At 34.1% G+C, this 16,661-nt stretch overlaps 1 protein-coding gene across 6 annotated transcripts in view; it reads right to left on the bottom strand.

The window, feature by feature from the left end:
* UNC93A (unc-93 homolog A) overlaps positions 1-16,661 on the bottom strand; it is a 68,975-nt gene that overhangs the window by 19,400 nt on the left and 32,914 nt on the right. For all 6 annotated transcript variants that reach the window (XM_074309310.1, XM_074309307.1, XM_074309309.1 and 3 more), the window contains 2 exons: positions 11,953-12,134; positions 11,283-11,512 (listed from right to left, as the gene is read on the bottom strand). In XM_074309310.1, the coding sequence (XP_074165411.1) occupies positions 11,283-11,512; positions 11,953-12,134 (412 nt within the window). The remainder of the gene's footprint in view (positions 1-11,282; positions 11,513-11,952; positions 12,135-16,661) is intronic.

The following is a 16,661-nucleotide window of genomic DNA, read 5'->3' as shown; positions in this document are numbered from 1 at the left end:
GTTGCTTTATTTTGAACATTTGGCTTTCCTTAAGGTATTTATATTTATAATAATATCATTTGACTTATATAAGGACAAATAATATAATAAAAAGATAAAATAACATAATGGAGAAATAAGAGCATGATAATTGTTAAGGATCCTAGAACCTTATAATTCTGTTGAGGTTTGTTAAAGTAACATTTTTTTAAAGCATACAATCTATTTTAGTCCATCACTAACCATTTTCTAATTCTTACCCCGAATAATCCATCCTTGACTTTTGCTTCACCACTACATTTATAACATCTTACATTTTCTTCCCATTTCTGCTCATCATCATCAACAATTACAACTCAATTGATAGAGATAGTAAATGACTTGTTTAGAGTTGTGCAGCTGGGAAGTGTCAGAGATACAATCTAAAGTTAATTTTTCCTGACTTTGTTTAATACTCTATCAACCATTTTACCACAATCCTAATTTAGGCCTTATTTACTTCTCCCTTGAAAAAGTTTAAAGGCTAGTAGTAAATATTAGAATCATGATTTGAATTCACATTTTTTAAAATTCCAAATCCAGTGTATATATAGACTTAATTGTTATCTAAGATTCCTTTATATTCTAAATATTGCAGTGACTAAAAACCATTTGATGTTGGGAGAAAATAATAATTCAAAGCAATAAATATTTATTGAGCATCTACTGTGCACAGAATTCTTTACTGATGACACGAAAATGAAAAATGGCATAAGCCCTGCTTTCAGGAACATTGTGATCTAATGGGAAGTATACAAAATTTATACAAAAAAGGATGATACAAGATAAAATATGATAAGGCAAAACAAAAATATGTACAATGTGTTCCAGAAAAATGTATGTTCACATGAAACAGAGAAGATTTAATGGAAGAAAGACATCATAGCAATAATAGCTAACATTTCTATAGTGTTTTAAGGCTTGCAAAGTGCCTTGACTATGTTGTCTCAGTTTATCTTCACAACTCTAATGTGAAGACCTAGTTAGCACCCTGGATACCTTAGAATCAGCCGGAGTCAGAATAAGCAAAAGTCCTTGGTCTTTATTCTTGGTCTTTAGAGGTAGAAGTGAATTGGATGGATACAGGATCTCCATGACCTTCCTTCTCTTCCTCTCCTGCCAAAAGTAACTCTGGCTTGTCTTACTCCATCCCCTAGTCCCTCTTACAATTCTCTGTATACACCAAACGCTTGAGCTAGCACAGAATAATGCGAAGGACATTTTTCAAGCATATGCTAAGAGAGTATTGTCCAATAAGTAATTAGCCTTAAGTGCTCAGTTGTCCAAGTGCACAGTACTCTGAGTTTCAACCCTTTACACTGTAAGATTGTCATCTTAATAGTCAAGGAATCTGAGGCAGATAAATAGTTAAATGACTTGCCCAGGGTCATACAGCTAGTTAACATCTGAGACTAAATTTGAATTCTAGTCTTCTTGAGTAGAGAAAGGAAGACCAAGACAGAATCTTTCAATAGGCATGTGTGCATGGCAAACACAACCACACATGAAAGCAACACACATACATGCACAGTTTGAGAGGAGGCAAGGGGATCACAAAATCACAGAAGACTAAAATTTCCATTTAGGATGATCCATAATTAAAAAAAAAAAACTAGTTCCCATAATACTTGGGAACTGATCATCCAGCTTTACTCAAAGGTAAACATACTTTCCTGCTTAGGAAGTTAATATTTTGGATATCTCTAATTGTTAAGCAATTTTTCTTTACATTAAGCTTAAATTTGCCATTTGCCAACTTTTGTCCATTCCTGCAATTCTTTCCTCTATAGCCAATAAAAAAAAATCCCTCTTCCATGTGTCAACCCTTCAAAAACTTGAAGAAGGCAGCTAATACTTCTCTTCCCTTTGAAGGACACTTCTGGTTCCTTCAGTTGCTCCTGATATGACTTTAATTCAAAGTCCTTCTCCATTTTACTTGCCCACTTCTGGATACCTTCTCCAGATGATAAATATCCTCCTTAAAACATGGCACCCCCTAAATAAACTCAATGTCACGTATGTGGTGTAATTAGGGTAAAAAATGTTCATATCCTTAATCCTGAAAACTATGTTTTTGTCAATGAATCAATTAAGCCTCTAAAATGTCAGATAATTGGGTTGGTGACTAGAAAAATAAATATCTTTGAAATGAATAAAATAATCTCAATTCTCAAAGCATTTTGCTCTCTAAAGAGGGAGACAAGAACATCTGAAAGTACATACAGAATAAATACAAAGTGAATAAATTGATGATAGTTTGTGAAAAAGGGCCTTAGAAGGTAGGGAAATAAGAAAGTCTTCATGTAGAAATCTGTCTTTAAATACAAAAAAAGAAGCAGATTCTAATATACAGAGGTGATGAGGGGAGGTGATATCTATACCCAGGAATAGGGTGTAGACATTGTGAAGGGATGGAGATAGAAGTTGGAGGGTTGGGTTAGAGATACAGAAAGAAAGCCAGTTAGGCTGAATTGCAGAATGTGGAAGAGAAATCAATATACATTTATGTTGGAAGGGTAGGTCCAAATTTTAAATAACTTTAGAACGTTACATAAAGAAGTTTATATTTTGTCATAGATATATAGGGAGTCAGTGTGAATAATGGGTTAGAATTCATCTCTAAAATGATGTGGCTTTCTTAATCATGTCACTAATTTATATTAACTTTGAAATTCACAGATTTTTTTCTAACAAAATACTATTCGACCATGCTTTCTCTTGTCTTGTACATGTGAAGTTAACTATTTTAAGCCTAAATATGAGGTTTCACATATATTCTTCCTCATATTTCACTTCTTTTTTGACTCATCTCTTCATCTCCTTTTTGACCTAGATTTTCCTGAATCTTGCCTATTTATCCTTTCTTTCTTTTTTTTTTTTTTTTTTTTTTTAGGCTGGGATTAAGTGACTTTCCCAGGGTCACACAGCTATGAAGTGTTAAGTGTCTGAGACCAGATTTGAACTCAGGTCCTCCTGAATTAAAGGCTGGTGCTCTATCCACTGAGCCACCTAGCTGCCCCTATTTATCCAATGAATTAATTATGCAAACTAAATTTGTGCCATCTGCATAAAGAAAAATATACTATTTAAGTCTTTTCCCAAGCCATGGATAAAATGTCAAATGTCACAATATCAAGTTCAGATTTCTGAAGTTCCCTGAAGACCTGCCCAATTATTATGGCTCTATTAATGACTACTCTTTGACTTTAGCCATTCAACCATTTACAAAGTTCACATATTTGAACTCTCATCTATTTCACTTCTATTCACTTTTCTCACAAACATATTATGACAGACTTTGTTAAGTTCTGTGTTGAAATCTAAGCCAACATTATCTACAGTAGAGATGTCAAACACACTCAAGAGAAAAACAGACCAGATTAAAATGTAATTTGGAACTATTCAAAGGAAGCTTATTCTTTTACTCTTACCTTCCAACCAAGAAAGTTCAATTAGAAATCTAGAAGAAAATGAGGAGAGCATTGTATGAGAGAAGTCATGAGAGACAGAGGATTCAAAATGGCAGAGAGAAGTCAGAAAGTTGCCTGAATTCTTCCTTTTCCTTTGGAAACAGTGTTAAACCAAGATACTAAATGGATGCTGGAGCAACCAAACCCACAAAAAACCAGAATAAAATAAATTTTCAGCTTAAATGTAGAAGGACTTCAGGAAAGGTCTGTCTCACTTAGGTAAAAGGGGAACACATCTCAGTACAGACAGTGAAAGTCAGGGAGAAGCTGTTAGCGACAGCACAGACAGTGGACAGTGGCACAGCAGTCCATCTGTGAGATCTTCAGCATCAAGCAAAAGGCAAATTGTAATCCCTGGAATTCTGACACAATAGGTGCAACTAGACCAGGCCACTCCAGGGCAGTGGGCAAGCTACAAACATCCAAAGTCCTGACATGGAGGAGGAAGTCTCCTGACATGGAGAGCCAGTGACCATGCCCTTGGCTCCTCGCACAAGAAACTTGGAGGAGTGCTTCCTATGCCCCAGAATCTGAGCATAACTTTAAAAGTCATGAAAGTAAATTTTTAAAAAAATACAGAAAAACAGAAAAGAGCCTTTCCCATAGAAAGCTACTATAGTGACAGGGAAGATTGAAACACAAACTCAGAAGAGGACAATACCGTCAAAATACTTACATGTGAAGTCTCATGGGGGAATATAAATTTATCTCAAGTCCAAGACTTTTTGGACAATCTCAGAAAGGATTTTAAAAATCAAATAGGTGGGGCAGCTAGGTGGTGCAGTGATTAGAGCGCCAGCCTTGAAGTCAGGAGGACCTGAGTTCAAATCTGGTCTCAGGCACTTAACACTTACTAGCTGTGTAACCCTAAGCAAGTCACTTACCCCCAATTGCCTTGGGAAAAAAAAATTAAATAGGAGAAGTAGAGAGAAAAAAAATAGGAAAAGAAATGAAATTTATGGGAAAAGAGTCAACAGTTTGAAAAGAAAGCATAAAAAATTGACTGAAGAAACAAGCACATTAAAAAAAAAAAAATTGGCCAAGTGGGAAAAAAAAATCTATCATTTCCTACACAAATGGTACCTACACAAAAACTGACCACATATTAAGGCACAAAAATCTCACAATCAAATGCAGAAAGACAGAAATACTAAATGCATCTTTTTCTTTTCTTTTCTTTTCTTTCTTTTTTTTTCCCTCTGAGGCTGGGGTTAAGTGACTTTCCCAGGGTCACACAGCTAGGAAGTGTTAAGTGTCTGAGACCAGATTTGAACTCCGGTCCTCCTGAATTCAAGGCTGGTGCTCTATCCACTGAGCCACCTAGGTGCCCCCTAAATGCATCTTTTTTCAGATCATATTGCACAAATATGTATAATAAAGGGCCTTGGAAAGGTAGACTAAAAAATTTAATGGAAACTAAGTGATTTAATCCCAAAGAATAAGTGAGTCAAACAAAAAAAAAATCATAGAAACAATCAGTGATTTCATAAATAATGACAACATCCAAAAATGTATGGGATGCAGCAAAGGAATCCTTAAGGGAGTTTTATATCTCTAAATGCTTACATGAATGAAATAAAGAAAGAGATAAGTAAATTTAGCATGCAACTAAGAAAGCTAGAAAAAGAACAAATTGAAAACCCTCAACTAAATAACAAATTCGATGTTCTGAAAATGAAAGGAGAAATTAATAAAACTGAAAGTAAGACAAATATTGAACTAATAAAACTAAGAGCTGATTTTATGAGGAAAAAAAAGAATAAAATATTTTAGATAAACCTTTGTTTAATTTGATTAGAAAAAAGAAAGCAGAAAACCAAATTATCGGTATAAAAAATGAAAAAAAGTGAATTTGTCACCAATGTAAAAGAAATCAAAGCAATAATTAGGAGATATTTTGCCCAATTATTTGCCAATAAATCTGACAATTTAAGGGGAATGGTTGAATATTAACAAAAATATAAATTACCCAGATTAACAGAAGAGCAAATAAAATAAATAACCTTATTTTAGAAAAAGAAATTGAGCAAGCTGTCAATAAACCAAGGGGAAAAAAATCTCCAGGGTCAGTTGGATTTACAAGTGAATAATGTCAAACTTTAAAGAACAATCAACCCCAATAGAAATAAACTATTTGGAAAAGTAGGCAAAGGAGTTCTATCTTATTCCTTTTATGACACAAATATGATGCTAATACCTAAGCCAGGAGGAGCCAAAATGAAGAAAATTATAGACCAATTCCCCTAATGAATATTGATGCAAAAATTTTAAATAAAACATTAATAAGATATTACAGCAATTTATCATCAGGATCATATACTATGACCAGATGGGATTTATACCAGGAATGAAGGGCTGGTTCAATATTTTGAAAACTATTAGCATAGCTGACCATATTAATAAGCAAATTAATATAGTTATCTCAATAGGTACAGAAAAAGCTTTTGACAAAATACAGCACTCATTCCTTTTAAAAACACTAGGGATGCTAGGAATAAATGAAGTCCTTAAAATGATCAAGGAATGTTAGCTTTAGCAATAAGAGAAGAAAAAGAAATTGAAGGATTTAGAATTGATGAGGAAACAAAACTATTACTTTTTCCAGATGATATAATAGTAAAATTAGAAAATCCTAGAAACCACTTAAAAAACTACTTGAAACAATGAAGAGCATTAACAAAGTTTCAGGATATTAAAAAAATTAAAATCATCAGCATTTCTATTTATTACTAACAATGTCCAGCAACAAGAGAAAGAAATTTCATTTAAACTAACTGTAGACAATATAAAATATTTGGGATTCAACTTGCCAAGACAAACCCAGGAACTTCATGAACACAACTACAACACGGTTTTTATATAAAGTCAGATCTAAAGAAAAGATGAATTTACTATTTCTGCCTTTCTGCCTTTGATTATGAAGTTTATATGCCCTTGGTCAAATTTTGTGCATGTTCCATGTACTACCAAAAAAAAATATATATATATTCCTTTTTGTTTCCATTCAGTTTTCTCCAAAGGTTTATCATATCTAATTTTTCTAAAATTCTATTTACTTTTTTAACTTTTTCATTTTTTCTGAGGTTCAATTTATCTAGTTCTGATAGAGGAAAGTTGAGATCACCCACTTGTATAATTTTGCTATTTCTTTTTGCAGCTTTTATAATTTCTACTCTAGGAATTTGGATGTTATGCCACTTGGTGCGTATATGTTTAGGATTGATATTACTTCATTATCTATGGTACCTTTTAGCAAGACATAGTTTCCTTCCTTATCTCTTTTAATTAGATCCATTTTTACTTTTGCTTGATCTGAGATCAGGATCACTATCCTTTCTTTCTTTCTTTCTTTCTTTCTTTCTTTCTTTCTTTCTTTCTTTCTTTCTTTCTTTCTTTCTTTCTTACTTTCTTTTTTTCTTTTTATTTCAGCTGAAGCATAATAGATTCTGTTCCAGCCTTTTATCTTTACTCTGTATCACTGCTTTGAATGTGTTTCTTGTAAACAACATATTGTAGGCTTCTACCTTTTAATCCAGTCTGTTATCCACTTCTGTTTTATGGGAGAGTTCATCACATTCACATTCACAGAAAATTACTAACTCACTATTTCTTGCCAGCTTATTTTCCCTAATAATACTTTTCTCTTTTCTTTCCCTTTTCTCTCCCTTACCAGTGTTTTTGCTTCTGACTACCACCTCCCTCAATCTGCCCTCCCTTTTTACAGTCCCTTTTCCCTTCCTTATCCCTTTACATTTCTACTTCTAGTCTTCCTTCTATTATCTCCCTTTTTCTTTTCCTCTTTCTTCTCCTACTTCCCGATAGGATGAGGCAAGTTTATATATCAAACTGAATATATCTGATATTCTCTCTCTGAGCCAAATTCAATGAGATTAAGATTCATGCGGTACTCATCCCCCTCTCTTCTCTGAATAGGAATTTTTTTGCCTCTTTATGTGCTGTAATACCCATTTTACTTCCCTTTTCCTCTTCTTCCATTATAATCTCTTTTAGACACCTAGTTTCTTTTCTATATCATAACAGTAAAGTTAAATTATATCTATATTTGAAGTACATCCCTAACAAAGAAACAGTTCTCAAGAGTTAAACATATCATCTTCCCATATAGGGATATTAATATTTTCACTGTTAAAAAACAAAGTTTTTTTCTTACCTTTTTATGCTTCCCTTGAGTTATATATTTGAAGATTAAATTTTCTGTTCAGTTCTGGTCTTTTCATCAAAAATAAATTAAAATCCCCTATTTCATTGAATGTCCATTTCCCTCCCCTGAAAGATAATGCTTAATTTTGCTAGATAGTTGATTCTTGGCTGGAGTGCAAGTTCCTTTACCCTCCAGAATATTATACTCCAGGCCCTTCAATCCTTTAAAGTGGAAGCTGCCAAATCATGGGTAATTGTGATTCCTTGATATTTGAATTTCTTTTTTCTGGCTGCTTATAGTATTTTTTTCCTTGATATTTGAATTTCTTTTTTCTGGCTGCTTACAGTATTTTTTCCTTCAGATTTTTTCCCTTCCTCCTCCAACCCCCTCCCCCAGATGGAGGCAGTCTTATACATGTTAAGTATATTACAGTATATTCTAGATACAATATATGTGTGTAGAACCGAATTCCTTGAAGTTTTCATTTGGGGATCTTTTTCAGGAGGTGGATTCTTTCAATAGCTATTTTACCCTCTGTTTCTAGGACACTGATTCAGGTTTTTTTGATGGTTTCTTAAAAAGATGTCTTTTTTATTGTGGTTTTCAGGTAGTTCAATAATTCTTAGATTGTGTCTCCTGGATCTATTTTCCAAATCAGTTTTTTTATTTGTTTTGATGAGGTATTTTACATTTTCTTCTATTTTTTTTTCATTCTTTTGGTTTTGTTTGACTGATTTTTGATGTTTCATTGAATCATTTACTTCCATTTGTTTAATTCTAATTTTTTAGTGAATTATTTTCTTCAGTTAGCTTTTTTTAAATCTCTTTTTGCATTTGGCCAATTGAATTTTTAAATGAGTTGTTTTGTTCATTGGATTTTTTTCTCATTTCACACATTCTGTTTTTTAAGGAGTTGTTTTCTTTTTTCCATTTCACCAGAACTATTTTTAAAGAAGTGATTTTTTTTCAGGCAATTTCTGTGTTTCCTTTTCCAGAGCTCTCATTTCCTTTCCCCATTTTTCTTCTAACTCTTTTAAGATCATTTTTTAAATTCTTCCAAGAGAGCTTTTTGAGATAGAGAACAACATATAATTCTTTGAAATTTTATCTGGAGCTTTTTTGCCTTTAGTGTCCTTAGGGTTTGAGGTGTGTTCTTCCCTGTCTCCATAAAAATCTATCTATGATTACAACTTTTTTTTGCTTTTTTGCTCATTTTTAAGGGTTGAGGTCTGCTCTTAGGGTAAAGTGGATATTGTCCCAAGCTTTCTTTACAGGTGACAGTGGCTTCACACTGTCCTGGGGCTGGTGCTGCCAGCTTCTTCTAGTGTTTGTGTGGCCAAGTCCCACTTCTTATGCTGAGGTTCAGAATCTAACTATTTGCCTTCTATAGTTGTGATGGAGGTCTTACAGCTAGTCTGCTGATCCACTAGCTTCTGAACCAGGACAGAGTAGAAAATACTGTTGTATTTTGGCAAAGGGGCACCCATTAGATTCCCCCTACATGGGGAGGTCTCTCCTCCTTGGGTCTCCCTGTACTACGTTGTATCTATACTGGGCTACAAACCTCCACACATCAGCACCAACCACCTGACTGAGAACCTGAAGTTCTTCAAAAATATCTTCTGCTGGAAATTTGCTACACTCCAAATATTTGTGGGTTCTGTGATTCCAAAACCCATTCACGGGCTTGGTCTGGTGTTGATCTGAGGGAAGCCAGGAAGACCTCAAAGACCTATTTACTCTCAGCCATCTTATCAGTTGTTGTTCTTCATCCTTTGTTCTTCCAGAATAATGACATCAGAAAAGTGATTCCTTGACTTGTAAATGAATTGGATTTAAATGATCAGAGTCCTGCAAAATCATTAGCTCACTCTCTCCTCCAGAATTATTGGAATCCAGTGGTAAGACACAGGTAAAGGCTATTGATAAAAGTTCCAGATGGAAGGAAACATGGTCTTTTAAAGCTATGGTATTTCCCAAATCTTAGTCCTTCTGATGAAATGCCATTCAGTAATTAAAGACTATATAAGAATTGAGGCAGTGCCTTCTTACTAGATGTTCTCTTCCATTTACATTATCTTTTACACACATGATTATTTGTATATTGTGTGTCCCATTAGAATAGGAGCTTCCTGAAAAAGGGCATTCAGAAAGCTTAGCACAGTATCTGATACATAGTAAATATTTCTTCATATTTTGATATTGAGATGAATGAGAATGAGGAATTAAGGATGACACTGAGGTTGAAGGTGAACCATAGGGAACAGATGTCAGAAATGTTGAATTGAATAGTGAGGCATTTTAGACTATGATGGAACATGTTTGTTAGATACTTTTTTCCACTGGTAAGGGCAGGATGGTGGTGGGGAACAAAGCAAAGTGACTTATTGCCTTGTCTTGAGAAGTAGTTTTTATAAATGGTAAACTATTATGTAAATATAAGTTATTATTAATCAAATAATTTTCTGTCATTTGATCTTTGAACTTTCAAGATATGGTTTTGCTAAAGGTCAATGAGTAAGAAAACCATCAAGCAACAAAATTTTATATCTAGGTGTGCCAAAGACAGTTACAAACAGAAGAGTGTAGTAAGAGAATATATGGGAAAAGAAACTTTGATCCTGGATGACTCAACTAAACTAGTCTCCAAGATAATTGGCAGCCCTTACTTCCCACACATCTGATAAAATGCAGAGTTGAACTGAATTATTATGACCATATGACCCTTAATCTTAGTAGCAAACTAAGATGATTCAATTTATGCGAATGGGGCAAGAAAATCAAGCTAATTTTATATTACATAGAAAATCTGAAAGGGAAAACAATGACTAAATAACCCTGTAAAATTCAATACAAATTATATTGAGCTTTCTCAATATAGATTACAAAAGGAATATAGAAATGACTGAATCAGCAGCGCCCAAAAAGATAAATGGTCAAAAGGAATATAGAAATGACTGAATCAGCAGCGCCCAAAAAGATAAATGGTCAAAGGATAAGCACAAGTACTTTTAAAAGAAAGAAATCCAACCTATCAATAACTGTATGAATGTGCTCAAATAACTAATAAAGAAATGAGAAGTAAGGCACCTCTGAGGTTCTACCATATAGTCAATAGATAGGCAAAAATGACACAAGTGGAAATATTGGATGGTCTGAAAGAAAACAGACATATTAATCCCTGGTTGGCAGTGTTGAGAACTGGTTCAGGCATTCTCAAAAGTCACTGGAACCATGCCCCCAAAGTTCCTAAACTATGACTTCCCTTTAACACAGCATGATGAAACACGTTACTTCTGATAGAGAAGGCATGAATTCAAAAGAAACCCATACATTTCTGGATATGGCCAGGGAGGAAATTTGGTTTGCTTGACTTACAAATATTTGTTACAAATGTTTTAATTTTTTTTAATTTGGAGGGGAGTAGGAGAAGGAGAAAAAAATAAATATTGGATTAATTAAAATTAATTGAATTATAATAAAAATTTAATTAATTAATTAAAATAATAAATTATTATTAATTAAATTTAAAAATAAAATTATTTTTTAAAGACTGAATCAACATATTTATCTCACTCATCACCACAGAAAGACGCCCTTCTTGGAGCAGTATTTCAGCTAGCTCCATTTACCTTTGGTCGGCTCTTGCTGAAATACCAGAGATGAAATCAAATTCCCCCAGACACCAGATGACTGAAATATAAGAAAGAAGATGCCAAAATACTGGTTGACGACGTCTTTCCCAAGTTTTCCTGCCTTCTGTGCATACACATTTCCACTAATTGTAAGATAAGTGCATTTGGCTGACCACAGCGGGGCTCCTCCAAGACCTAGGATGATGGAGGTGGGGATCAAGGTGTACCTACAAAAAAAGAATCTCAGTTAGGCAACATAAAATGGCATGTTCTTTCTTTTTATTACTTTTTTTTGAGAGAAATGATGGAGAAAGACAAACCATTCATCATACTTTTAAAAATGGGTAAGCAACATACTTTTTAGCTGAAGTACATAGGTAGAGAGGTCATTAAGTGCCAATGAATTCTGATGATGGAAAGTTCAGTAGATGGTTGTCAAGTATTTCTAACAATTTAAAGGTACTGATAAGAAAGCCTTGGTATCCTCTGTTGGAATATTGTGTGGTGCTGCTAGAGTACAAGATAGAAGGAATCTATTAGTCAACTGATCTTTTTTGATATCTTCCATTGCTGACTTCTCTCCATATTTGCCCTATAATTAATGTGTAACAGGTTGCAGCTGGCTGAAGGTCAGGGCTTTTACTAGAAGAGAGAAGAGGAGATATACCAGCTGGCATAGAAGTTTCCCAGAGAGAATGCGATATAGCAGCACATGGAGGCTGTAATGGTCCACTTGCAGCCAAATTTCTTAATGAGAATTGGAGGAAGGAACATGGAAGACAGGATCAGGGCTCCATAGACAACACTGAGTGTAGCCACTCCTAGTCCTTCCTCATCATTAAGACTGCTCTGTAAAAACAAACAAATAAAAAATAGTCAATTATATTCATTTAAAAGAGGAAATAAATAAAAGATCATTTAGGTATTCTGCTTATTTTTCCTGAAAAACTTTGAATAATCAAACAAAACAATTTCTTTTTCTGTAAAAAAAAAAATATTCATTTATTTTATATTCATTTGTAATCTGTCCACTTACTGACTTCAGACACGTCAATTGAGAAAAACCCAAGAACAAAACTGAGCATAAACATAGTTCATCAAAACAAATTTCCACTTTAGCTATGACCAAAAATAAATGTATCTTTCTGTGTATTTTAAATTTATCAGTTCTCTGGCAGGAAGTGAGTGATATGACAAATTCTACCTCTCAAATTCCATGAAGTGGTACAAAGAAAAAAATTATAGCAAAATTTGAAACAAAGTAGATACCCTTCTATATAATTATCTTAATTGTAGAACATGAATATATTGGCATATTATTATTCTGTAAATAAAATAGTGAAAAAGAAGGAACCCATGGAAAGACATATAACCTCATGCAAAGTAAATTGAACAGAACCAAGAAAATAATATACAAAACAACTATAATAATGAAAGAAAAACAAAAATCAAAATCAAATGTTACCTTCTCTCTTTCTTTTTTTTTTTTTTTTTTTTTTTTTGAAACTTTCTTTTAGTTTGGTGTCTGAGACACTGTAATCTCTAAGTTTTGCTTGTGGCTTTTCAAACTTTCCTTCTTTATTTATCCTTCTTTTTTTTTTTTTTAATTTGGACTAATTACTCTGGAATTTACTTCCAATATATGGAGAAATATTTATGTTATATCTCCAACTACATTGTAAACCCTTTGAAAGTCCTTGTGCAAAGTACGTACTTAATAAACATCTGTTGTTTGATTAATTGATTAAAATCCTGGACTGCAAAGAACAATTGCTCAGAATATCAGGGAGAAAGAGAAAAAAGAAATCATAACTCGTGTTGGCACAGCATTTCAAGTCTTCTCAGAGCAATGCAAAATAAATGGAGGAAAACAAGGCTAGCCACCATATTTAGACTAGTCACAGCATAAAACTATGGTCTGGAAGGAACATTTCCACTAAATATCAAAAAGGAAAGAAGAAATTAATGATAAATCATATTGACCCAAACATTTTAAGTTTTACTAAGCATTGTCTCATAATCCACATAATCCAATAGGATTATCTCCATTTTACCAGTGAAGAAATAAACTAAGACTCAAAGTGAAGGGATTTGCTCAAGGAAACATTCTCATGATCTTGATTTGAACACAAGCCCTGCTAACTCCATTTCCCAATCTGTTCTCATTGTGCTATACTACTTCTTTTTGGGAGGAAATATGCTAGATTTAATTTATTATAATATCTAGATGGCACCGCGGATAGAATTCCAGCCATGATATCAGGAAGACCTGAGTTCAAATACAGCATCAGATACTTACTGTGTGACCCTAGACATTTAACCCTGTCTGCCTTAGTTTCCTCATCTCTAAAATGAGCTGGAAAGGAAAATGGTAAATCACACCAATATCTTTACCAAGAAAAATCCACATTGGTTCATGAAAAGCTGGATACTATTGAACAACAGCAAAGATTTATTATTTCATGAGTTGGGAGTAGAGCCAGAGTAATTTAGACTAAGACCATTTTCCTATTCTTGAGGATTAATTATTAAACTTATCCTATTGTATGTTACTGAAAATCCTGCAGCATTTCACTAAATTGATATTTCTTCACCACCCACAGCTTTCCTACAAATAAAAAAGGTGTGCTTTGGTCATGAGAGCTTGATTACAAGTGAGTAAGCAGAGAGATTTAAATCAGTGTGCTTTGGTCATGAGAGCTTGATTACAAGTGAGTAAGCAGAGAGACAATAAAAAAATTACTATCATTTCCATTATAATTTTAGTATGGACTCTAACCATAACCTATGGCATAAAACTGCAACCTTCACGCTAATGGAGCCTCTATATTCTTTATATGCCTATTTTTACACGTTAGGCAAGGTATCTATTATGGATCATAAAGAAACCTGAAATATTGGAGTAATCCTCCTTTTAACTGTAATAGCCACTGCATTTGTAGGTTATGTGTTACCCTGAGGCCAAAAATCATTCTGAGGTGCTACGGTAATTACAAACCTGTTGTAATTGTTCAATCAACAAGCATTTATTAAGTACTTGCCATGTGTCATGTACTGTGTACCCTAACCCTAGCAAAACAAATAAAGGAAAAACAGTCCTTGCTTCAGTAAGCTCATGTTCAAAAGAGAGAAACATGTAAACAAATAGGTACATGGAAAATATATACAAATGATGCATGATGACCTTATGAGGAGAGGCTCTAGCAGCTATTCATTGAAAAGACTATTTATTTAAAATTTCTGATCTATTTAAAACTCTTTCTCTACTTAAGACTTTTTGTTGGAAGGAAGGAAGAAGGAAGAAAAAAAAAGGGGGGGAAAGAAAGAAAAAGAAGCAAACAAACAGAGCTGGCTGTGCTGATCAGTACAACCTAGTGACTGTCAATTCTAAATTGGGTCTTTGAGCTGGAAAAGCCCTTAGAGATCATCTAGTCAAGTCCAACTCTCATTTCATAGCTTAGTAAAATACAGCCAAGACAAATGAGTCAGACAGGGATTCATTTACAGAATAAAGATACAAAAACAAGCCTCCCCACTCTTTACACTTTAGTGGTCTGAAGGTGTCCGTGGTTTCAGAAAATAGTTATTAGCTGCTTAATACATTCAGAACTTTAAAATTCCTTTGGTTGTATGACATATGGGTTATTTAGAGGCCAATGAATAGAGAGGCACACGGCTAGGGGTAGACTCCGGCATATTCCCAAGGAAGGACTGACTACCCTCCCAAAGTTTCAGAAAAGATGTCATCTAAGAACTGTAAAACCTGAGAAGCATAAAGGGTCATTAGATACAAGAGCGAGGGATCAGAGAAGGATAGCCCTCATGCAGCTAGGTGCCATAATTGATGAGTTTCTGGGGCTGTACTCAGGAAGACCAAGATCATATTCAGCCTCTGATAATAACTTGGTATATGACTGTGGGTAAACCATTTAATTTCAGTTTGACTCCATTTTTTTCAAATATAAAATGGGGAGGGGCAGCTAGGTGGTGCAGTGGATAGAGCACCAGGCTTGAATTCAGGAGGACTCGAGTTCAAATCTGATCTCAGACACTTCCTAGCTGTGTGACCCTGGGCAAATCACTGAACCCCAGCCTCAGGAGGGAAAAAAACAAACAAACTATAAAATGGGGATAATAATGGCATCTACTTTATTGTGTTGTAGACAGAATCATATGAAATAGTTGTAAAGTGCTTCTGGCTCATGATTGCTATATTAATGCTAGCAATTATTATTAATAATTTTTATTAATATCTACACAATATTTAGAGAACTCAAGGGAAATACTCCTTCAAATGAGAACTCTACAAGATGAGTGATGGGCAGTGATGGGTGCATCAAAATAAATGCAAAGAATTGTTCTAGGTCTGGACTGTAAAGATTAAAAGCATATAATTCAAGGAGCTTCCAGTCTAGTAGAAGAGATGACACTATATATAATAATTGTTATAAAGTTATAACATAGTTATGTGTATAGCGGAGTTGACCTCTTAGAGATTCTCTCTAAGACTCATGGATAAAACAGCACTTCTAGCTGGGAAAATAAAGGCAGATTCTGTGGGAACCCTACCCATTAACTCAGAGAGGCCTAAATGTCACAGTAAGTACAGTGAAAATATCAAGACTATTTGTAGATGAGGCAATCCCCCTCTCTTGGATTCCATATCTAATAGTCAATTTGCAAATCTTCCTCTTAGCAGCTCCCAACTCCTGAAGCCTATTGTCTCTCTAAGCTTAACTTCTAGGGGAGCTAAATTTCCAGCATCTTTGGACCTATACTCAGGCCTGACCCATGATCATTATGTCAGTCATTTTCCCCTACTTGGGGAAAAGTTTCATTGTTTGAATGGTGAAAAGGGAATCCAAAATCTCCCATATTCCATTACCACCTCAGTAAGTGTTGCTTCCTATTGAGCACAGGCTCATACAACATTAGGCTCAGCATAAAAAAAAAGAAAGGAATATTAGGTATATTAGACATGGTTATTAAAAAGAAATATCAATACCCAGTTTTATGTTGTTAAGTCTCAAGTAGGGCAGTTAACTTCAAGAAATGAAATAGAAAGGCATTTCAAGGAAATTGGAGCATTATTATTTTTTATAACTCAACATTATCTGTAGTTTTAAGCTTTAAATTTAAGCAAGGCAGCAGACACAAAGTCAAAATAAAAACTGTGTATGAAAAATGATGATGAAAAACTCAAAACGGATGTGAACTTTTTAATTGTTTTCTTTTGGGGGGAGGAGAGAAAGAAAGGTTGGTTGGTTAGTTTTGTTTTATATAATAGGAGGGAGCACAACTTTTTTTTTTTTAACCTTCCCAGTTTTCTGTCACTGAATTCCAGATTCTGAACAAGCGCCCTGTTTCAATTATTGT

The sequence above is a fragment of the Sminthopsis crassicaudata genome, chromosome 4, assembly GCF_048593235.1.
Source record: "Sminthopsis crassicaudata isolate SCR6 chromosome 4, ASM4859323v1, whole genome shotgun sequence".
In the NCBI taxonomy this organism is placed as follows: Eukaryota; Metazoa; Chordata; class Mammalia; order Dasyuromorphia; family Dasyuridae; genus Sminthopsis; species Sminthopsis crassicaudata.
Note: the sequence above shows the minus strand (reverse complement) of the source record. Positions and strands in the feature narration are given on the sequence as shown.